This window comes from Lactuca virosa, chromosome 1 (assembly GCF_052849685.1).
Source record: "Lactuca virosa cultivar CGN04683 chromosome 1, Lactuca_virosa_CGN04683_v6, whole genome shotgun sequence".
NCBI lineage: Eukaryota > Viridiplantae > Streptophyta > Magnoliopsida > Asterales > Asteraceae > Lactuca > Lactuca virosa.
The window spans coordinates 97362402-97384194 of record NC_136426.1 but is presented as its reverse complement, the minus strand read 5'-3'; the positions used below and the strand labels follow the sequence as shown (position 1 = coordinate 97384194).

General features: G+C 34.9%; 1 protein-coding gene across 1 annotated transcript; it reads left to right on the top strand.

Annotated features, from left to right (window-relative positions):
* The first annotated feature begins 573 nt into the window (after window positions 1-573).
* LOC145105762 (uncharacterized) lies at window positions 574-2495 on the top strand. Its single transcript, XM_079042838.1, has 2 exons — window positions 574-1696; window positions 2202-2495. The coding sequence occupies exons 1-2, from the start codon at window positions 679-681 to the stop codon at window positions 2441-2443; spliced, it is 1260 nt and encodes a 419-aa protein (XP_078898964.1). The 5' UTR covers window positions 574-678; the 3' UTR covers window positions 2444-2495.
* The last annotated feature ends 19298 nt before the right edge of the window (window positions 2496-21793 follow it).

Genomic DNA, 21793 nt, shown 5'->3' with positions numbered 1-21793 from the left:
TGGAGTTTTCAGGTGCTAGCGTTTTTTGAAAAAAAGATTAATATTTCTCTCTCTTAAGTTAACAGGGGCATAATTGTCAATCTTAATACACTTAACGGCAAAAACTAATGAAGTATTGAAGTTAGTGTTGTGTAAGACAATAAAACCATAAAGACTGCTCGTGCCATATTTTATAGACCTGGACTTTAAATGTGGTTTTTACCAACTACTGGACCATTTCTGTAATTTACTAACAATGGCTTTGAATAAGTCAAACATTACCTAATCTTATCAGTGTTTTTTGTTTCCCTCCTCCAAACTCTTTGGAGATCAATCGTTTTAAAACGAAACGAAGATTTCCATTTATCAGTGTTCCGTTTCCCTATTCCAAACCTTAAACCCTAAAAACTAACCTTAAACGCTATGCCGCCTCATTTTACCCGGTTGGCTTTTTGCTCTAATCTTGTAAAATGTTCCTGGAATCTACGTTGGACATCTGTTAGATCGCTTGCATATGCAGCATGCTCGGACGTTTCAGACTCATCTTCGGATACCAATGTGTTATGTCATCCGCTTGAAAAAGTCGGTAAGTTTAAGGCTATTGAAACGTATGACCAGTTGAAAAGAGAACGGAGCAGTGCGTTGTTATTTATTCGTCAACTGAAAGAGTCTGGTTTTAAACATGATTTAGAAACTTACATGGCAGTTATTCGATTGTTGTGTCATTGGGATTGGGGCATGGATGCAAGGTCAGATAACTTAATTAATGATGTTATTGATAATACAAATTGGGAAGTTGTTGCTTTTGAAATTTCTGATGATCTGTTTGACGCATTGATGGAGGAAAAGTTGATAAAAGCTGTTGATGGGTTGGTTGAGGTGTATGCAAGTGCTGGAAAGTTTGAGGAGGCCATACACACCTTGTCCGAGATGAAAAGTAGGGGAGGACTTGTGGTGTCAACACGAACTAGTAATTTTGTAATGTGGGAGTTAATTAAACAGGACAAAGAGGAGATGATAGTGTCGGTTTTCAGAGAACTGATGAGGAATGGGATGATTCCGGATGTGCTTACATATGCGATTCTGATGAGAGATATTTGTAGGAATGGTTGTTTGAAAGAAGCTTGGAACGTGATTGAAGAAATGAAAGAGGCTGGAGTTGAACCTAATGCTTTGATTTATAGTATGTATATTAATGGGCTTTGCCGCAAAGGGAAAACTGATTTAGCTTTTCAGTTAGTAAAGAATTTGAGGAAGTCAAATAAGCCGGTTGATGTTTTTGCATATTCTTGTGTCATTGGAGGTTTTATAAAAGAGTCGAAGCTACAAGATGCAGAAGATGTGTTTCTTGACATGAAGCTTAGAGAAGTTGTCCCTGATGCATTGTGTTATGGCGACTTAATTCGAGGGTATTGTCAGAAAGGGGACATTGATAAGGCATTAGATCTTTGTAAGGAAATGGAATCAAGAGGTATTAAAACCGATCATAAGTTTGTCAGGCGGATGATGCAATACTTATGTGCTTTGGACATGCATGATGAAGCTCTATGCGTGTTCAAGCATTTTACTCAGCAATCAAGGGTTTTTGTTGATGGGATCTCGTTTAATATTGCTATCGATGCTGCATGTAAACTAGGGAAAATGGATGATGCCATGGGGTTGCTAGAAGAGATGAAAAACAGGAAAATCAAGCCTCTTGTTATACAGGCACAAGCAGGTACTACCAAATACCAACCACTAAGATGTATGTATGTATATGACATATTTTTACCAATTGTTGTTATAATTGCGCAAGTGTTCTCCTTTTTCTTTCTAACTCCAACACATGCAAAATTATTACATCATAACATATTTGTTTTTCTTTTCTAAGCCTAGAACAAGTAAAATTATTTTATTTCATTTTCTTCTTCATTCATTTTTTTTCTAACTTATTAGGCTTATGTAACTCCCACATATTAATGTAAACCCTATTTAATACTAATCATATATAGTATAAGTTTGATATCTTTCCAAATTAATTATCTTTAAATTTGATTTATTAAGGGTTAAAGGCTAATTAAATTTGGTACAGATGACCAAAACCACCAAAATGGTCATTTTGACAAAAAAAAATGTTGTAGGGTTCAAGATGTTCTTAATTATATTTCAGTTTTAAGTGGTCCAGATGACTTTAGTGACCAAAAAGGTAAAAATGACAATTTTGACAAAAAAAACTATTGTAGGGTTTCAAGGTCAAGGGATTCAACCAAACGTGGGTCAAGATGAAGGGGTTCAAACTGAAGGTGTTGATGATGGAGTGATTCAAGATGCTATGGGTCAAGCTGAAGTGGGTAATGTTGGACAATTGCATACTACCCAACAAACTCTTGCACTACATAAGTTGACTAGTCTCAATACTCATCATGATGTGGTTCTGAAGAAGTTTAGGAATCTGCTAAAGATGAAGATTAGGAAGGCAGTTTAGGATAAAGATTGTGGAGGTAGCAGCTTGGACAAGCATGTCCAATTAGATGAAGCCTAGGTGTACCTAGTGACATTTTATTTTGCATGTTAAGATGTTTAAATCTTTACAAGTACTTTTTTAATTATGTTATTTTCATATGCTTTTTGTAGACTATATGTTTGGTAAATTTATAAGCTTATCGAGCTTTAACATGCAAGATAAATTTTGGTATTTTGATAAGTTGATGTTTCATGATTTGATAGCAGCCTCTTAATGTATTCTATTTTGGTAAGTTCTTAATTTATTATGCTATTTTCATAGCAGCCTCTTAATATATATGCTATCTTGATAAGATCTTAATGCTTCATTGTTTAATAGCAGCAGCCTCTTTATTGCAGCCTTTTGAACAAGCTTTTGCTAATGTATGTTGTAACATGTGACAAAACAAGTAATGACATGTGGACATAATTTACATTGATTCATGACATTGCAACCATTACAAATAACACCAACAATTAAACCAATTTATCATAACTAATACAAAACATCATTAGAAAAAGCACGATTAACATTACATTAACCAAAACCCTTTCTCATTTTACATGAAAACATCAGTAACATTGCAAAACCCTTTCTCATTTTCCTAGCCTCTACTCGTGCACAGTCAACTGTTTCCCCAAATCTTTTTTCCTTTTTCTCTTTATATTTTTGTAACTTTGACTTTTACATTTTGGCCTCTTTCTCCATTTCTACAACTAACAGTTTCTGTTTTTCTATCAATTCCTCATGAGCCAGTTCTTTCTCATGCACATTATATAAATAAAAGATGATTATAAAAGGTTGTTAAATCCGGGTTCTCTTTGGTCCAGCTTTTGCGTGTTTTGACTTTCTTCGTACAATAATTAATACATGCCTCGACCAGTGAAGCTTGATCTAGGGCCAAAACCTGGAATAGTATTTGATCCAACACATTCTCATACCGACTTAATAAATTAGAGTAGAGTGTATATACATTAAAACAGAGGAAAACGTAAACTTTTTGGGCTTAAAATTGGTTACTTCTTTCACATCCCCATTCCCCATTACTTGTCTGATTACTGATAACATGCCTAAAAAGAAACACCAATTAAAACGATAATTTAAAAAAAAAAAAAGTTATATAACTGATAGGATCAACTTAAAATAACTGAAATTAGTTGCTTACATACTTAACCATAACATCAGACATTTAACTGCTCCTACTTTATATGCACTCAAGTAGCTGCTGATATGAGATTCATTCCAACAAATTCCTTCAGAAGCAAGGATTTCTTGTATCCTTTATTCCTATTTTCTGCTTGCAAACATTAAATAATTTTGTTGGAAGTGATTTTGTGAAAATACCAACAACTTGATCACGACTCACTATGCTATTTAGTTCCACTTCCTTTCTTTATTTGGTCCTCGAATTAACAAAATGAAAACATACATTGATGTGTTTACTTTTGTCATGATATGTGCGATTCTTTGCTAACTCAATCACATATATGTCCTCAATTTGAAACTCTATTGGTTTTTGTTGATTCTTCAATTCTTAGAGCATATTCATATGCTAAATGACATGACACACCATCCATGATAATGTTAATGTTAGATTTAAATTAATGTTACAAAAAACAAAGAAATAAATTATGTTTTTTGTATGGGAACCAAATTGGTCACACACATAAAAACATAAATGAAAATATTCCTACCGTATAAATGTATACTATTTATCAACTAGTCAACTAGTAATATATAAATAAGAATTAAAAGTTGGTTCATAACTAATTAATAGGTAAAATAAATGAACAGTCGTATATGTATGTGTATTCTTATTAATTAATTAACAATATGTATATGTATATGTATTATCTCCATCTCCGTATCTAATAAAAGAGTATCTATTTTCAATGTGAAATACCAAAACTATCCTTATCAGCCTAATAAAAGAGTAAAACTTACACCCATCTTTTTGCCACGAAGCTTCTCATTCTGTTTCAACTTCTATCTTTTGGTAATAACTAAAAACGATCTCATAAAATCATCTACAAATTAAATCTGTTTCCTTTTCTCAAGCGCAAGAAATCAGCAACCAATCATCTCCGAAATTGAATTGACAGGCTCGTGCAGAATTCATATAAACCCTAAAACACGGCTTTTAATCATCTCCGAAATTAAATCGGCGACCGGCGGTTGTGGTCGTGTTCTTGTGCTTTTCTCAGATTTCCTCCATCACATCTCTCGGTTCCGTCACCATCCGCTCCCTCACAATTGGTAGTCATAACTCTCTTGCTATTTGCACAGGGTTGGAATCAAAACTACAAATTTTGTATCAGTTGTATCAGGGTTGGAATCAAAGAGGAACTTTGTGCATCAGGCTTAAACTAAAACTGAAAACATCCCCAATCAAGTTAAAGCTCTTGAAAAAAGTCAATGGTGTTAATTTAGGTAAATTATAAATCTCCTTAAAAACAAATAATCAATTTTGCAAGGAATTATTTCAGGTATCATTGGTGGTTGGCATTGCTCGGATGTTCGTGATATAATTACTCTATTTTGAAAGACATTATTTGTTAAATTGGTGATAGGTTTGAGATAAAAAAAAGATCATCGTAAGATGATCATGGTAAGATGATTATGTTGCAGATTGTAAGTAGTGACAACATTATTTCTTATATATAGTAATTTTTTGTGAGATCTTTCTTTTGCTATAGTGAGCTATGACCATGAGGTTTTGTGCCATTCAAGTAACTAATTTACCTATTTTTTTTATCCCCAGCATATACAACTGTATATTGCATTCACACCAAGCAGTGAACAATTCCTAGAAATTAATGCTATGTTTTTGTTTTTTACCCGATCATATTTGGTTGTTATATATTTTGTCATCTAAGTTTTTGATTAGTAGATGGTAACTATCTTAGTTTTTGGTATATTATATTACAAATTATATATGTATATGTTGGTTGTACGTATTTAATATAAGTATTTAGTGAAGTGTATGCTTATTTTATTAAAATACTTGACCTGATTGTATATATTTATTATAAGTGTTTGAGTTATCTTCTAAGTTCTTTTGCTCGTCACCAACCATTACTTACATGTATAGTAATCAACTATTCTTCTGAGCTATGTTGTCCCTACATCATAGCTTTGTTTTATTTTTGTATTTTCTAATTGATATTGCATTGTACAAATTCATAACTTTATTAAATATCTATAGATACATAACGTAGATCGGATATTCATAACATTGATATATTAATTTTAACTAATCATTATAAATTTACAAGCAAAACTTTTGTTTTTGTAAATTAATAATATTTTTACAAAATCTTTGATTAGTCGTTACGATTTAAAATTATCAATAATGTTTTTCTTTCTCCATCATAGTTTACATGGGTTTAAACTTAGTTCATTAATAAATGTTAATGGTTACGAGCTAATGATAAGAGGGTCTTTGGGCTTCTTTATTACACAAGAAATGTTTATGGGAAAGTCACATAAATATCATAAATAAAAAGGGTTTGAGAAGTCATCTGGACAAGAAAAGAAAACATTCAAAACCCTTCAAGCCCTCTTGATTTTTTTATTTTTTTATTTATTTATTTATTTATTTTTTTTTTTGAGAGAGAGAGAGAAAGAGGCCCAAATTAATTACCTATTTTCTCTCTCCTAAACACATAAATATCATAAATAAAGTGGGCTTCAAAGCAGGCATCATTTCATTACTAAAAAATGTAACAATGAAACAATCCTCTTTCGTTGACGATTTAATTATATTTTTCATGGTACCTTCCTCATGCACGTGATGGCCCCCAGGTCAAAAACATGTCATTAGTCATTACCATGTTACATGTATGTATGTATGAAGATGGATGGTAGCATGAAATATGAATGCATGCTCAAACCCGAAGCTGCAAGGAAACAAAGGATGTCAACCGGAATTACTCAAAGCGCAGTCAGCTAAGGGCCCACTTGACTAATTGTCCTAACTTTAACGTGCGCTTTCATTTCATTTTAGTTTAAGAAAGAGTATCTTGAAGTTTTTAGTGTATTTAATAGTATTTAATTGTTAAAATTTAAAGCATCCATAATTTATAATTATATGTTTTATTTATAATTTTTTTTGTTTTTTTATATATAGAAAACTTGGTAATAACACATACTGCACGGTTGATAAAATAAAATAAAATAAATATTATAAAAATCATAATCATGATAGATTTGTAAACATTTATTTTTATATAGGTGTGATGTCTTGTTCGTAAATACATAATCGTTATTTGAAATTAATATGTAAAATGGTTTGAAGAATTTATATGAGCAAGGTTCTTTAAGTGATGATAATGTTGTACAATGAAATATAAAATTTAAGATGCTGAAAAAAAAAACAAAAACAATCAATCATATAAATAATATTGTTGTGTTTTAAAATTATGAGGCGTGATAATGTAAGAAACATGAACACAAAATGGTAAAATGTTATGGTATACATTGTTATTTTGATTTTTTTTTTAAAGTACATTGTTATTTTCTATTAAAAATAAAAATATCTTGTTGTTTTGGTTTAAAATTATAAATGCATTGTAATTTTTGTTTATAAATATAAGTATGATTCTATTTTGGTTCATAAATTGAGATTATGTGTCGTAAAAAAACTCAACAAGTAAGTTTTATTATTGTGGATGCTATTATGTCGTTAAATATAATATCTTTTAACTATCATTTTTTTAGTAACTACTTTCCGGGTTCATGACCTTTCTTAACTCCGTCTTTTTGGTAAAAAGAGGTTTCAAAATTAATTTACTTTCGATTAACCTATAAACCAATAAAATACACCTTAAAAAAAAAAAAAAAAAAAAAAAAAAAAAAAAAAAAAAACTTCATTATTTTTTTATTCCTCACCGCACTAAAAGACACATAATTTCCATTTTTTTATTTTTATCTTGATGACAATTTAACCCTAATTTATCCTCCATAGCCAGACAGTGGTTCTAAGTATTAAACATATTAAAATTGTATATAAGACAAACTTAGTCATTCCTAAATAAATTATTAAAAACTTGCACATGATAATTTTATTAGACGTGATTGAGCTGTAAAATTGGTTTTAAATAATTATTGAAATTATTAACGTAATTTTTGATGAATAACAGAAAGTACATTGCTATTTCTGGTTAGTCATAGAAATTAAATTACTATTTAGAGCACAATCATGTTTGCGAGTAAAAAATAATGAAAACAAAAAGTAGTTAAATAGTAATATAAAAAAATGTTACAAATACGTCAAAGTTTTCTAGGAATGAAAAACTTTTTACATGATTGAAATATGAAAATTTTGTTATAAATATGTCAAGGCTTTTGAACAATGTTATTTCTGGTTGGTCACATTACTATTTAGAGTACAATCATGTTTGCTCCCCAAATCGACCTTTTGTTGGACCAAACCATGGTTGGATCATGATTAAACCCAACATTCTCCTTCCATAAGCTTGAACGAACACCATTATCCACCGTTGGACCTTGCCTAATCTGGAATTACTTGAACATGAGATCGGTGGGTAGTCGTTAAAGCCAAAATATAAATAGAAACAACCACATCATCATCCGCAGTTATATGTAGGAGGCATTCGACTCCATATCAGTCGCATACGCATACACAGACACAGAGTCACACACTAATGTTTTAATAAAAAATTAAAAAGTTAAGAAAGATAATTAAATTAAAATAAAGAAATAGTTCATTCATGCATATAAAACTTATTATTAATCATTATTTTATATTAAAAATATCATTACAAGTGGGCAACTGGATCGTTTCTTAAAGTTCCAAAAAAAGGGATCGTTTCTCACACATATACGTACTTTCAAAGTACACATAATTATAACAGTGTACTTCCAAAGTATGTCCAATTATAGCATTGTACTTTGAAGGTACAATGCTTTAATAAGAAAGTTTTAAAATAAAATGTTTTTAAAAATAATTAAACTTTGGAAAACCATGTTATAAAAAAAATTATTGAAGCATTGTACTTTGAAAGTACAATGTTATATTTGGGTGGCCATTTTAAAAGTACATTGCTATTTCTTGCAGCCTCATAATCAATATTTCTCTTTATGAAGGAAATGTACATTTAAAAAAATGATGAAGTCTTAAATCGATATGATACTTTCATTTCTTTCGACTTTCATTTACTTGAGGACTATATCATCCAATTAATGACATTCTAACTCTAACGTATCCTCCTCCGACTGCAATTGGGAAACAAAAATACATGTTGAAAGAGGTGTATCCAATTTTGATAAGTTAGACTAAATTTTTAGATATGTATAAACCACTCATATACACATAAACAAATATTTAAAAAATTTACAGTGATTGTGACGAAGCAATCATGGAGGGGTTAACCAAGCAATATAAGTGAAGATTCAAGCACATTACTAATGGGGTTTACATGTAATAATGCGGATAAATCTTTTAACACTTAAGGGTATATGCAATCTAAAGATCTAAACCATAACTGTAACGCCCGCAGATTTGGGCTAGTCAATTTAGAATCAATGAGAGTCAAAGATGACTTTTTGATAGAAGATTATTTAGAATAAATAATCTAGACTAAGTTGTAGTAGTCATGACAAGGATTCCGAATATATAAAGAATGCCGAAATCCGAGTTATAACGAAGAAGCTATGACCTGTCGAAGTTTCGCGACAGAACCGGCACGACATTGCGCGACGTAAATAGTAAATTTATGATAGAGAGATACCTAGCCTTAGTGCTCTAAACGAAAGTCGTAGAATACGTTAAACCGAGAGCGTGGATAAAAAGAACGTCCAAATCTGACTTCGTTTGAGGAAGTTATGATTTTTCTAAGTTTCGGCTTAGCAGTAGGCAGCCCAAATCTCGAAATTGAGATCGAGTGATTTTTAGCCGAAACAATCTAAACGAGAATCGAAGATCTCGTTAATAGTAGTGCATCGGTAAAAAGACAAACGAAAACGAACGTCGGATGAAGAAGTTATGGATTTTTAACGGACTTTTCCAGTCCCAGCCTGTTAAAAATAATATAATAAAAAATAAATTCAAAATTAGCCTACGGAGTCTAAACGAGAGTTGTAGAGCATAATCTCACCTACGCGTGGATATAAAGAACGTCGAAAACGGAGCTCGTACGCGAAAGTTATGGAATTTCAAAGATTGGGGCACAAACTTCGAGGCTGGCCTGATGGGAACGCCCTGCGTTGCTTCGGGGAACACCCCACATTCAGAGCCCAGATGCCAGTCCCGTCACCTGTCGAGTCGGAAGTTCGTAAGCAATGACGCATGTGGGAACGCCCCGCGTTCCTCTAGGGAACGCCCAGCGTTCGGGGCTCTTTCCAGCACTATAAAAAGAGTGCAAGGGCTGCCGGATTTTGTTGCTCATTCTCTTCTCTCTCACCTGTATTACCTCGTTTTACGTACAAGCTATACCCTCGAAGCCCCGGTATCATCCCGAAGCCCCAAAGATCCCGAGAAACAGAGTTGTCGAGCCGAAACTCTACCCGCGAGAAGCTCGGTTTTTGTGAAGATCTCCTGATTTCACCGAAGAATACTGCTTTTAGAGCCGTAGTGCTGTCCGAGAATCGTCTAATCAGGTGAGTGTGTAGTTACTTTCTTCTAACACATAGATATGAAGTATTTGCTATGAAATATGTGTTATGTGTTTATACATTGTTTGTTTACTTGAGATGGATGTTGAATGAATGTTTTATACAGGTTCTTAAATGATTTAAACTGTGTATGTGTTTGCATCTACAAATATGTTGGGTAGAACATGGGTAGATGAAATAGTTGATGTGAGACGAAATGATAAGAAGTTTTGATGATATTGATGTTCTAGTTAACTAGTGGAATATAGACGGTGACCACAAACTGTTCTAGACAATCCAATGAAAAGTTAACAGGTTCATAACCTGTAGGTGTTTTTGAACTCAATGTGTTCATTATGTATTTTTGAACTCTATGTGTTCACTTGGTGTTTTTGAACTCAATGTGTTCATTAGGTATTTTTGAACTCTATGTGTTCACGTGGTGTTTTCGAACTCAATGTGTTCATTAGGTATTTTTGAACTAGATGTGTTCACTTGGTGTTGTTGAACTGAGTGTGTTCACTAGGTATTTTAGAACTAAGTGTTCACCGGATGTTTTGAATTAAGTGTTCACTAGGAGTGTTTGAACTAGGTGTTCATTAATTATGTTGAACTAAGTGTTTACTAGTAGTAATTTGAGGACCTTGGCAGTGATGGACTTTGTGTCAATTCCTTAGGTCAATCCTTAGGAATGAATGAGTGAAGGATGATTGATTCTTAGGGTAAATCCTTAAGAAATAAAGGAGATAATGGGGATGGGTAATTGGGTTGATTGTTTGATGATTAAATATAATAATTGTATTATTGTGGGTTGAAAACCCTATATGCTCACCAGGCCCCCAAGCCTGACCCACTCAGTTTTATTTGTATTACAGGTAGTGACGCGAGAGCATAAGTTGGATGACTTATCAATATACTTTGATTAAAGACCAGTAGTTGTAAATAACTGTTGTAAGGTCTGTATTGTACTGTTTATGCTTTTGGTCTGTATCGGAACATGACATCCCGAGGTTTTATTATTTAATGAAAATACAATCTCTTTGAGAAATGTTTTGATAAATTTTTATCATATTTTGTTTTGGGAATGAATTCTGCAACTCTTTAAATCAAAGGATTACTCTGATTTTATAAAACAAAGCATAAATGTAACGACATAAATTTTCAAACAATTTTTCATTTTTCAAACAACATGATTATCATTTAAACATTCTCAAATCTCATGTTCAACAATTGTCATCAAATAAAACATATCCCAAGATCACAATTAAAGTCCTCGGTCTGTGTGTACGGATCATGTCGGCGCCTTCCCGCGATCGTCACTAGTACCTGAAACACATAACACATAACACTGTAAGCATAAATGCTTAGTGAGTTCCCCAAAATACCACATACAGCACGTATTAGCCACTCGAGGCTATAACTCTGTGGACCCTCTGGTCCTAACTCTGTGGACCCTCTGGTCCTAACTCTGTGGACCTTCCGGCCCTAACTCTGTAAACTCTGTAGAATACATAGCATAAATCACATAGAAATAATGAAGTGTATCACATCATATATATAGCATACAAGGTACTCTGTCACACAACTCTAATTACCACTCTAGGTAAAGTATAGTGAGAAGACTCACCTCGGGTAACTGAGTAAATCTCGAACTCGGAAACACTGATCTAGCCTCCACCTAATCACATAAAATAATTACTCTAATCAATACGACTCTCAAAGGCTAGGCTATTTCCTCTCTAAGTTCTCTCAGGAGGGTAAAAGACCATTTTACCCCTCCAATGGCTCAAAAGTCCAAACATTGACTGGACCCTAAAAGTCAACGAAAGTCATCGGTCAACTTTGACCAGACTCGTCGAGTGCACATAGGTGACTCGGCGAGTCCAAGCGTGTCCTCTGGGTCTATCTAAACCTTACTCGACTCGTCGAGCGAACCTTCCACTCGACGAGTCACCACTGGTCATGAATCGCGGGTCAACCCGACTAGCCTCGTCGAGTCCCCTTATGGACTCGGCGAGTTCCTTCCATGGCAACACTCAAACGACCTTCTGAGGTCAGATCTGCTTCACCAACTAGTAGATCTAACCTTCTAGCACTCAAAAGTCACGTAAAGGTTCGAACTTTAGGCCCATGCATCACACTATCATCTCTATATGCCAAAATAACCCTTAATATAATAACCTAGGCCCCAAAACTCATAAAGGATTGCATAAAGCTGAAGAATAGGGACTCTCTGGACCTCTCAAGGTCCAGATCTGATAATATTGTCACCAGGGGACATCACACACACTAGATCTCTTACCAAAGTGAAGAGATGAAACCCTAGATTCATGAAATCTATTACTCAAATGAAGATAGACATGAATCCTTACCTCCCACAGCAGCTCTGAACGAAATGATGGAAGATTTGAGTCCCACAAGTCAGCCTAGCTCGAAATCCTTCCTTCCCTTTGCTAAAACACACCAAAGAATGATGAATTAGCCCTCCTCTTGCACTACAAGCTTTCTCTCTGCTCTCTAGGGTTTCTCAGGGGGAAGGTGGCCGCAATTGAGGCTATAAATGCCTTTAAATAGGTCCCAAACCTGGGAAATTAGGGTTTCTCTGCCCAGCACCTACTCGGCGAGTCCCTCCTCTGACTCGTCGAGTCCATTCATTAAATCCACGCGGCAATCTCGACTCGACTCGACGAGTTGGTCCCTCAACTCGTCGAGTCCCTCCTTAAATCTCAAGATTAACATACACAATAATGTCCCTGAAAATCCGGATGTTACAATTCTCCCCCACTTGAATTAGATTTCGCCCTCGAAATCGCTCCTTCACAACATATAGATCTAATCCAATAACCAAACAGCACCATCGAAAGGGTCTTATACCACACAACTATCTTCCTCTCTGGACACCTGAATCCAAACAGGAACTCCTCCCTGGAAAAGGGCAGACCCATCTGCCACTACGCTACCCCTTCTGACTCTCAAGAATCTGGAACTCTAGTAGCCTGACACACAGCCAGACCGCCCTCTCCGGATGTCACCACGTTATTCGTTCCTCGAATAACAAACCCCGATAGCTCACTGCCCCTCTGATTCTCTAGTGAGGACCGATAAAACAAGTCCATGCCCAAAACTGGCTACCGATCACTCGTCCCAGACATGATAAACAATCCAGATCATATACCAAGGAATGGAAGGATCACATCACACCAGGGACTCATCCATTGTACTGCAATCACAACCCCTCTGAACAACGAACCCTCAACACCTTGTCCTCAGACACGAACAATGACCATGCTTGTTCAGAAGCGTCCTCCGACATCTGACAAACATAAACCTCAGCTCCCTTCTCAATATCCCTTTCAATACTGAGCGACAGGTCATCTCCCGACCCAGCAATTGGACCTCCAAAGGTACCCATTGCGTATACCAAAACGCCTCACCGACTTCCTTATCAATGCAACTATCTCGGCTCTGTGTGACACATGAGTCACGAAGTTCGCTTCACCTCAAGCGAATACGGAATTCGACTCGCTCTCGACCTCTGCCGTCTACTACTCATTAGTTCCATGTGTTTCGCGGTTTTCTCATACCAACGAATTGACCCACTCCGGTCTAAGACACCAGATGGAACAATACCCCCTTCCAAATGAAATGCATCTCTGAATCTAGAATCTCATTCCGTCTACTCAATACACCACTAGAATCGAACTCAACTCGAGAGTCTGATCCGGCACAGAATTGGAACCACTCGTCCCAACGAACCACTCAACTCACGACTCATGACCCACAACTCATGCGTTCCTCACTTATCCACTTCCCTTTGGTTGCGACAACCATTACTCAACTTCAGAATATAACGACTCCCGACAAATATGGAGACCCCAGTCTCGCCCCTGGTTCGACCACCAGGCTCCCACAAAATCAAATATTAGGGCTACCCAAGCCCAAAACTCTTCTGCGTCACGCTCTGATCAGAGAGCACTTCGTCACAACATTCTCTTGCTGACTAGCGGGTACCACGGCTCCCCGCAGTATCACAACGACCTCTCACTGAACAGTGAGTACTACGGCTCCCCGCAGCATCACCACAACCCCTCACTGAATAGTGAGTACTGGCTCCCCGTAGCATCACCGCAACCTCTCACTGAACAGTGAGTACTACGGCTCCCCGTAGCATCACCGCAACCTCTCACTGAACAGTGAGTACTACGGCTCCCCGTAGCATCACCGCAACCTCTTACTGAATAGTGAGTACTACGGCTCCCCATAGCTGTTGGATTAGGTGTCTAAGCCCATAACTATTATTGGTATGTATTCGACCCGAGAGTAGCATGGTCCATTTGGGTTGCATATCATCAGGACAATTTGTTAGGATGGACTTTTGAGAGAAGGTTATTTATGGTTTATTAATATATTATAAGTAATAATATATTAATATAAAATCATATGTTTTAATTAGTAGTGATCAAGAATTAATTTGGAATTAATTTAGTGGTCGAAAGAGACTAATTAAATCTATGGGGACTAATTATGATAATTAGTTATATTTATATGTGTTGGGCTTATGATCCATGTTGGACCAAGTTTATGTATGGATACATAAAGAGTTGTGCCACATGAACCATGGATCATAAAACCCATGGGTATGGATTTGGGTTATATCCATGACCCTAGAAATCCCACATATAAATAGATACTTCATTGCCCAAAATCGCCACTTGTATCTTTTTAGAGTTCATGGTGTCTTTTGTGTGCATGGAATTCTCTCTCAAGTTCATCCTTTGCCCATGGTGTGTTGTGATTCCATTTGAGGCTTCCACACTATTGGGGCTAAGCTCTTTAAGGCCAAATACACCAAGAATTCAAGCTCCATCAAAAGGTATGTCATGCTAACTAGTATATTATAATTTTATGTTAAATGCATGCTAGTTGTAAGATTAATACCTTGGAAACCATTTGCATGTATAATTAGTGAAAACATAGATCCAAGGTATTTAGGGTTGTATGTGCACCATAGGATGTTGTAGTATACCAAAACCCAACAGTGGTATCAGAGCCATGGGTTGTTTTCAATTATACTTGATGCAAGTTGCTGAAAAAAAAACTAAAAAAAATCGAATTTTTTTTGTTGTCGGGACAGCAGACTCGACGAGTCCAGTGATGGACTCGACGAGTCCATGAACAAATTCATCCAACTCGTCGAGTTGGTTCATGCACTCGACGAGTTGGACCCCCTGACAGCTTATCTTCGAGTTTTTTGGCCTGTTTTGGATTAGAATCATTACCGCAAAGTGTTTTTGTTCATAAAATTTGTTTTTTGATACTATGGTAATGTTTATTCTCATCCAAATAAAGGATAATAATCAAAGTTTCAAGTTTTATACATGTTTATATGATGCTTGAAAAATGTTGATTATGAATGTTCATGTTTATGAGTTTGTTTAGATTAATAGGAAAAATTATGAGATAGTTGTTTTCAATCCAAATTAATCTTGAAGTTGTTCATAATATGTGTTTTTGTAACTTGTCCTCAAGTTACATGAAAAGTCACATTTATGAATTTTAAAACCCATAAAAATTCCATAAGTTATGAAAAAATGAAGAGTCACATTTTTAATGCTTTTAAAGTCTTCCATAACTTGTCTACAAGTTATGGAACTTGAAGGGTTTTTTCCATTAAACCACTTTAAAATTCATAAGTTATGGAAACCATAAGTTTTTTGAATTGTTCAAAACTTGTCCTCAAGTTTTGGAATTTGTAAAGTCAAACCCCATATACACTTTAATTCCAAACCCAAGAATTTTAAAAGTTAAAGTTCAAACTTTATGGACTTCATTAAATTAATTAAAGTGTCTAATTAAAAGAGTTAATAATTCCATAAAGACATGGTTTAAGTTTAATTAAATTAAGATTATAGTTTAATTAATAGATTAAACCACCAAGTATTTTAAATGTTTAAAATACACCCTTATACTATTATAATATTAATAGTTAATACTTATATATATATATATATATATATATAAGAATAAAGTCAGTCTTACCGTTAGTAGGCCTCATTCACGAAGCCGGTCTATAAGGGGGGTATAAGGTTACTGCCTATAAAATGGCAGTTTAATGGGTGTCCACTCTCACCCACCGCTTCCTTGACTGGTGGAGGGTCGTTAGCCGAACGGGTAGGACAAGGACTATAATTCTCCTTTCATTAAAAGTATTAATGATAAATACTAAGTAACTAAACTCTTATAAATACCCAATCTTAGTTACTTAGGAAAATGTGAATTTGGTGCTAACCCATGAAATTACACTTTGCACTTTGCTTAAGTCGTTAGTGGAGCGTGTGTAGTTAACCGGCACACTAACTCGTATTTAACAAGGTAGGCAAAGGGTAACCTAATGTTTATCATAGTATCGATGGAGCGTGTGTGGTTAACCGGCACATCGATTGAGGGGTAAACACTTAAGGGTACCAAGTAATTTGCATGGTTACTTCACACCTTGTTTTGTGATCCTCGGCATCCCAGTCACAAAACCTGAAGGGCACACTCGAGATTGAAACATGCCATTGAACAGTTCAATGAATCTCAAAGATCTAGGAGTTTCAAAACCAATTAAAACCTAGTAATATATATTTCGTTTTCATGGTGGAAATTGGTGAATCGTCATTCGCCTACCTTCAAATATTTTATAGCTTGGATTACGACATCCCTCTTCCAAGTTATAAAAGTATTGTGTTGGGTCCTAGCCTTAATATTTCATATTGGGTGTTATATTAAGGACTTTAAATCAGCTATCTTGAGTATCTCCCAAAAGATGTCTGGTTTAGACATTTATGATCTTCCCAAATCTCTTGAAACAAGCTTTCCTAAATGAAGATGATGTCCCATGGAAATCATACTTCTTTCACCTCCTCCAATTATTCTCCCTAACCCACAAGTTCCTAAAAAGTTTAAGGTCACTCAAGCCCTATTGGCAAGCAAAGGTCTATGTGTGATCACATCTTGGAGATGTAGTCACATATTGACAAGCCGGGAGAGTTGGGTGTCAAAGTCTTGAGAAAGTTGGTGGCTCAACTACTTTCTAAGTCACATAGTGAGTTCTTTTGGAACACCTATGAAACAGACTATGACAAGACCCTTAATGATCTTATCTATTTGCTAAGATCAACTTCCTAAAAACTTTATGGACATTGACAATGATGACACTGGGAATCCAAAAAAACATTCTCTTCCCAATGGAAATGGATCGGCCATAGTCAACTCGGTTGACCAAATGGTAAAGAGAAAAGCTAAGTCTGAGATAGTCCCATTACCAAAGGTTCCATATGTTTATATTGCCAAAGAAAGGGGCATTGGTTGCGAAGCTGCCAAATTTACCTAAGGATGTTAAAGTCAATAAGTTTGACTCTACTTCAGGTAAAGTCCACTATCTAACTCTGCTAAGTTTCTATTCTGAGATTCTTGATACATGATATGACTGGGTCACATGTTGATGTTTTAAGAATCAAAGAAAAGTGAAGAAACTTAAAGAAAGAATATGATGAATCTGATCGCGTAGATGGATTTCTATCGCATAGTTTGAAGATCGGATTCTTGAGCTACTTCTTAGGAGTTATGATATTTTGCTTAGGAATAGATAACAACAAGTTTTCATATGGATTGTAAGGATAAGTTTTTTCCGCAAAGTTTTAAAATAAAAGGTAAATCTTTTGATTTTATTTATTTTAAAATATCCTTACAATGGCATTTGTGAAAATTTGTGTTGCTTATAAGATTCCATTAAGAGCAAGAGTGGAAATATGAATTTGATTCTTTCATTTGTGGTAGTGTCTAAATTTACCAAATAAGAAAAGATTCTCATCACCCAAGTTTCAGTTGGATAGAAACTTGGAATCATGCAAGTTGTATAACATGATGAATGAGAACTTTCGAGCATTGGAAAAATTAAGACTAACTACTTGTTCACATGGGTGTGTGAGTCAAGTGAAGGACTAAGGGATCGGGTACACATTCTTGTGCACTGGTCAGAGTCCACCACAAAAGATCGATAAGACTATTCGTCATAATTTACTATAGCTCAGTAAATATGGTTATACTTACAAGCTTAAGTGTAATTCTGAGACATTGGAAAAGGTTCCAATGTATGGTAGAGCGAATAAGAAGAATCAATTTAGGTAGAAAGATAAAAGTTTCTCAAATCTGAAAAGATGGGAGAGTACTTTAGTATCATGTTTTAAGACCATCTTAATGATTTTGAGACCTTATCACAATTCATCCTCTAAGTGCATTCTGATAGTTAAGAAAAGGAGTTATGAATTATTGAAGTGGTTAAATCAAGAAGATGATTCATACTTCGTTCCAAAAACAATTCTTAGAGTTATACTCTAAGATTGTAACTTGAGTGACATGTCTTAAAGAAGGTTTAAAACACTTATCAAATGTAAGAGTAAAAGTTTTCTACTCTTGTACATTTGAAATTGGTAAGTTGTGATGTTTTGGATAAAACAAAGACCAACTAAGGCCAATTGTGTGAAGTGTTTGTCTTGATTAGAATCCACACTATCTCTTGAATATCTGACAAGAAAGTCTTATATGTCAAGAGGACAGTGGGAGTCTTAAAGGTCTTGAAAGTCTCAAGAACTAATCAAGAATAAAACCTGAAGTTCTTCACTAGCACACGACTTGAGGTTTATAACCTATCGTGTTGACATATTCTGTGCCCATTCCAGTTAAAGTTGGCTTTGCATATGAGTTCTTAGAGTTCTCAATTGGTTGCACAACAACTTGGAAGCAATGGCAGGCCCTTGAGCTGCCAGGTGGCAAGAAATTAAGATTGAGTTCAGTCCATATGAGTTTGGATTTGTCATTATCCTTGTCTTGTGACTATGGTTTTGACAATTCACATGGATAAGAACACATACACCATTAAATCTAAGGGTCATAAGGTTTCTCTCCGATTCATGAAAATGATGGTGAGGAAACACTTCCACCAAGTAGATTTGAAGTAGATAGCAATTGTGATATTTGCATTCTCAAAGTCGTTAGTGGAGCTGTGTGGTTAACCGGCATACTAACATGGACTTGTGAGAAGTGGCAAAGGTCTAAACAATTGAGACTATGATTACGGCATCCCTTTTCATAGTTCTGAAATTGTTTAGACACACCTGTGAGCTATCTAAGATAAGGTGTATGATATTGATAAAGTTTTATCAAAGCAATCTAGTATCAGAAATCTGAACTTTGGTAAGAAAGTCAATAAAGTATTGTTTTTCCTAGAAGTTCAACTGATTTCTGAGTACATGTCAAAGCTAGTGCGAGCATAAGTGTTATGCTAATAATCATCATGTTAGTGGGAGCATGATAATTATGATAAAGGTTGCAAGTTAGCAATGTTAATTATAGAAAACAAAAGGTTTCAATTGGGAAAAAGTTGTTTTGCTATAATTAAGGGAAAGGAAATTATACTTCATCTCAAATCTAAAAGCTTAGATTGAGGTTTTAATCGTATTTAGTCAAGTATATATATGAATGTTATGTTGGAATGGCTCAACATAAGAAAATTCTAATATAGGGTCCATTATTTTCGTTCTAAAATTCGATTACGATTACAACATCCCTTTTCATAATCTGAATTATGAGAACTTGGCAAATTGAAATGGAAATATTATAGCAAAAGACTGGTTTAGTCTTTATGTGATACATCATGAATCGTGTCCCATATGCTTCGGATATAGGATCGATTGCATGTGCTATATTCATCCTTTCTAAAATTTTCCAAATGCCTGGGGCATTAAGAAGGGAAAAGGTCTAGAATTGGATATGACTAAAAGGATTAAACAATTGTCGAGGAAAATCTAAGGTTTACCAAAGATTGGTTGCTCAAGGACAGTTGGAAGTATAATGATAATTCTGGAAGGACCATATTGACATAATCTGTAAGGAGGAAACTCTTGTTCAGAAGTGATAGTCAAAATGGAATATGGAAATGTTTCAAAGTTATAAATTATTCAATCTGTGTAAGATTAGGAAACTTAATGCAAGAAGGATGTTTCCAAGGAGTTGATCTCCTTTGGAATGCTCTGTAATGTTTGTTGTCAAGTCTATCTGACTTTGTGCATAATCATTACAAGAGGATCAATGCATATAAGTTTAGAATCTAACAGATTTCAGTAAATGGCATGAATTTGGAATTCTTGCATTTGCAGTAAGGATTTGGGACTATGAAAAGAGGATCATTGGAGTTATGTTCAATTGATCTATTTCACAAAGTAAAGATCATAGACAAACATAGTATGCATACTTGGTGTATGGCATGACTAGTGTTTAGAAAACATAGTGTACATGCTTGGAGGATGGGACAACTATTGTTTTAAATTCAAGAATAAAGTTGATAGCTGAAACAGTATACAATGAATAATGTGTAATCATATGGTGATAAATAAAAGGTGTTTTATTTATGTTCATAGGTTTTGATACCATATTCGATTCAATTATTCTTGTGTTTCATTTTGCATGTTTTGACTTCCAGAATAAACTAGGTCATTGTTCTGGATGACTAAGTTATTCAAACCATCCACAGTCGGTCATATGTTGGAAGTAGATATGAATTAAGACTGTCATGGGTTGGCTTGTAGAGGTCTAAGATGTTGGACAAAGGGCTACAACACTCATGAGTGCTCATAAGTTCTGAGTATTGGATTCAACCCGCGCTCATTGGAATCACTTCATGGATTTTATCACGAGTGATCATGAGACGATAATATCTTATATTCTTCAAACCTAGAGATATGAGTTGTTACTATTAGTTGGTTATACATTGATTGCACGAAAACGCATTGGTAACTCGATGTTATAAAACGTGCCTTTGTGTATGATTCAACAAGTAGTAGAACAAGCCATATGAGTCGAAGTTTATCCATTCCTTCTACCTTCGGGATAAAAGCGATATCTGTGGGCCCCTCGATGATTTGGTGATGACAAACGTAAGTGCTCGGCCGGGCCTGGACTGATTTGATTTGTTCAATTAGTCAGTCGTCATAAATCGGAAATCGGGAAACAACAAATGGACAGAGAGAATGATTATAATCCATGTCTCAGTCCATATGATATCTAGAATGGAGGAATATATGATCCCTTATCTAATGGACATGTCATTTGATTTGTGCAGAGTTTGACAGCGGCTTTAAGAGCTACGATTGCTAGTCGGGATCTTGGAGTCATACTTGAATAATAGTTTTAGACTTATGCAAGTGGGAGACTGTTGGATTAGGTGTCTAAGCCCATAACTATTATTGGTATGTAGTCGACCCGAGAGTAGCATGGTCCATTTGGGTTGCATTTCATTAGGACAATTTGTTAGGATGGATTTTTGAGAGAAGGTTATTTATGGTTTATTAATATATTATAAGTAATAATATATTAATATAAAATCATATGTTTTAATTAGTAGTGATCAAGAATTAATTTGGAATTAATTTAGTGGTCGAAAGAGACTAATTAAATCTATGGGGACTAATTATGATAATTAGTTATATTTATATGTGTTGGGCTTATGATCCATGTTGGACCAAGTTTATGTATGGATACATAAAGAGTTGTGCCACATGAACCATGGATCATAAAACCCATGGGTATGGATTTGGGTTATATCCATGACCCTAGAAATCCCACATATAAATAGATACTTCATTGCCCAAAATCGCCACTTGTATCTTTTTAGAGTTC

Bases quoted from the DNA above. Each gene is read 5' to 3' on its own strand.
- LOC145105762 (XM_079042838.1), top strand. From the start codon at position 679: ATGGCAGTTATTCGATTGTTGTGTCATTGGGATTGGGGCATGGATGCA. The intron at 1,697-2,201 runs GTACTACCAAAT...AAACTATTGTAG, and splicing joins TGTTATACAGGCACAAGCAG to GGTTTCAAGGTCAAGGGATT.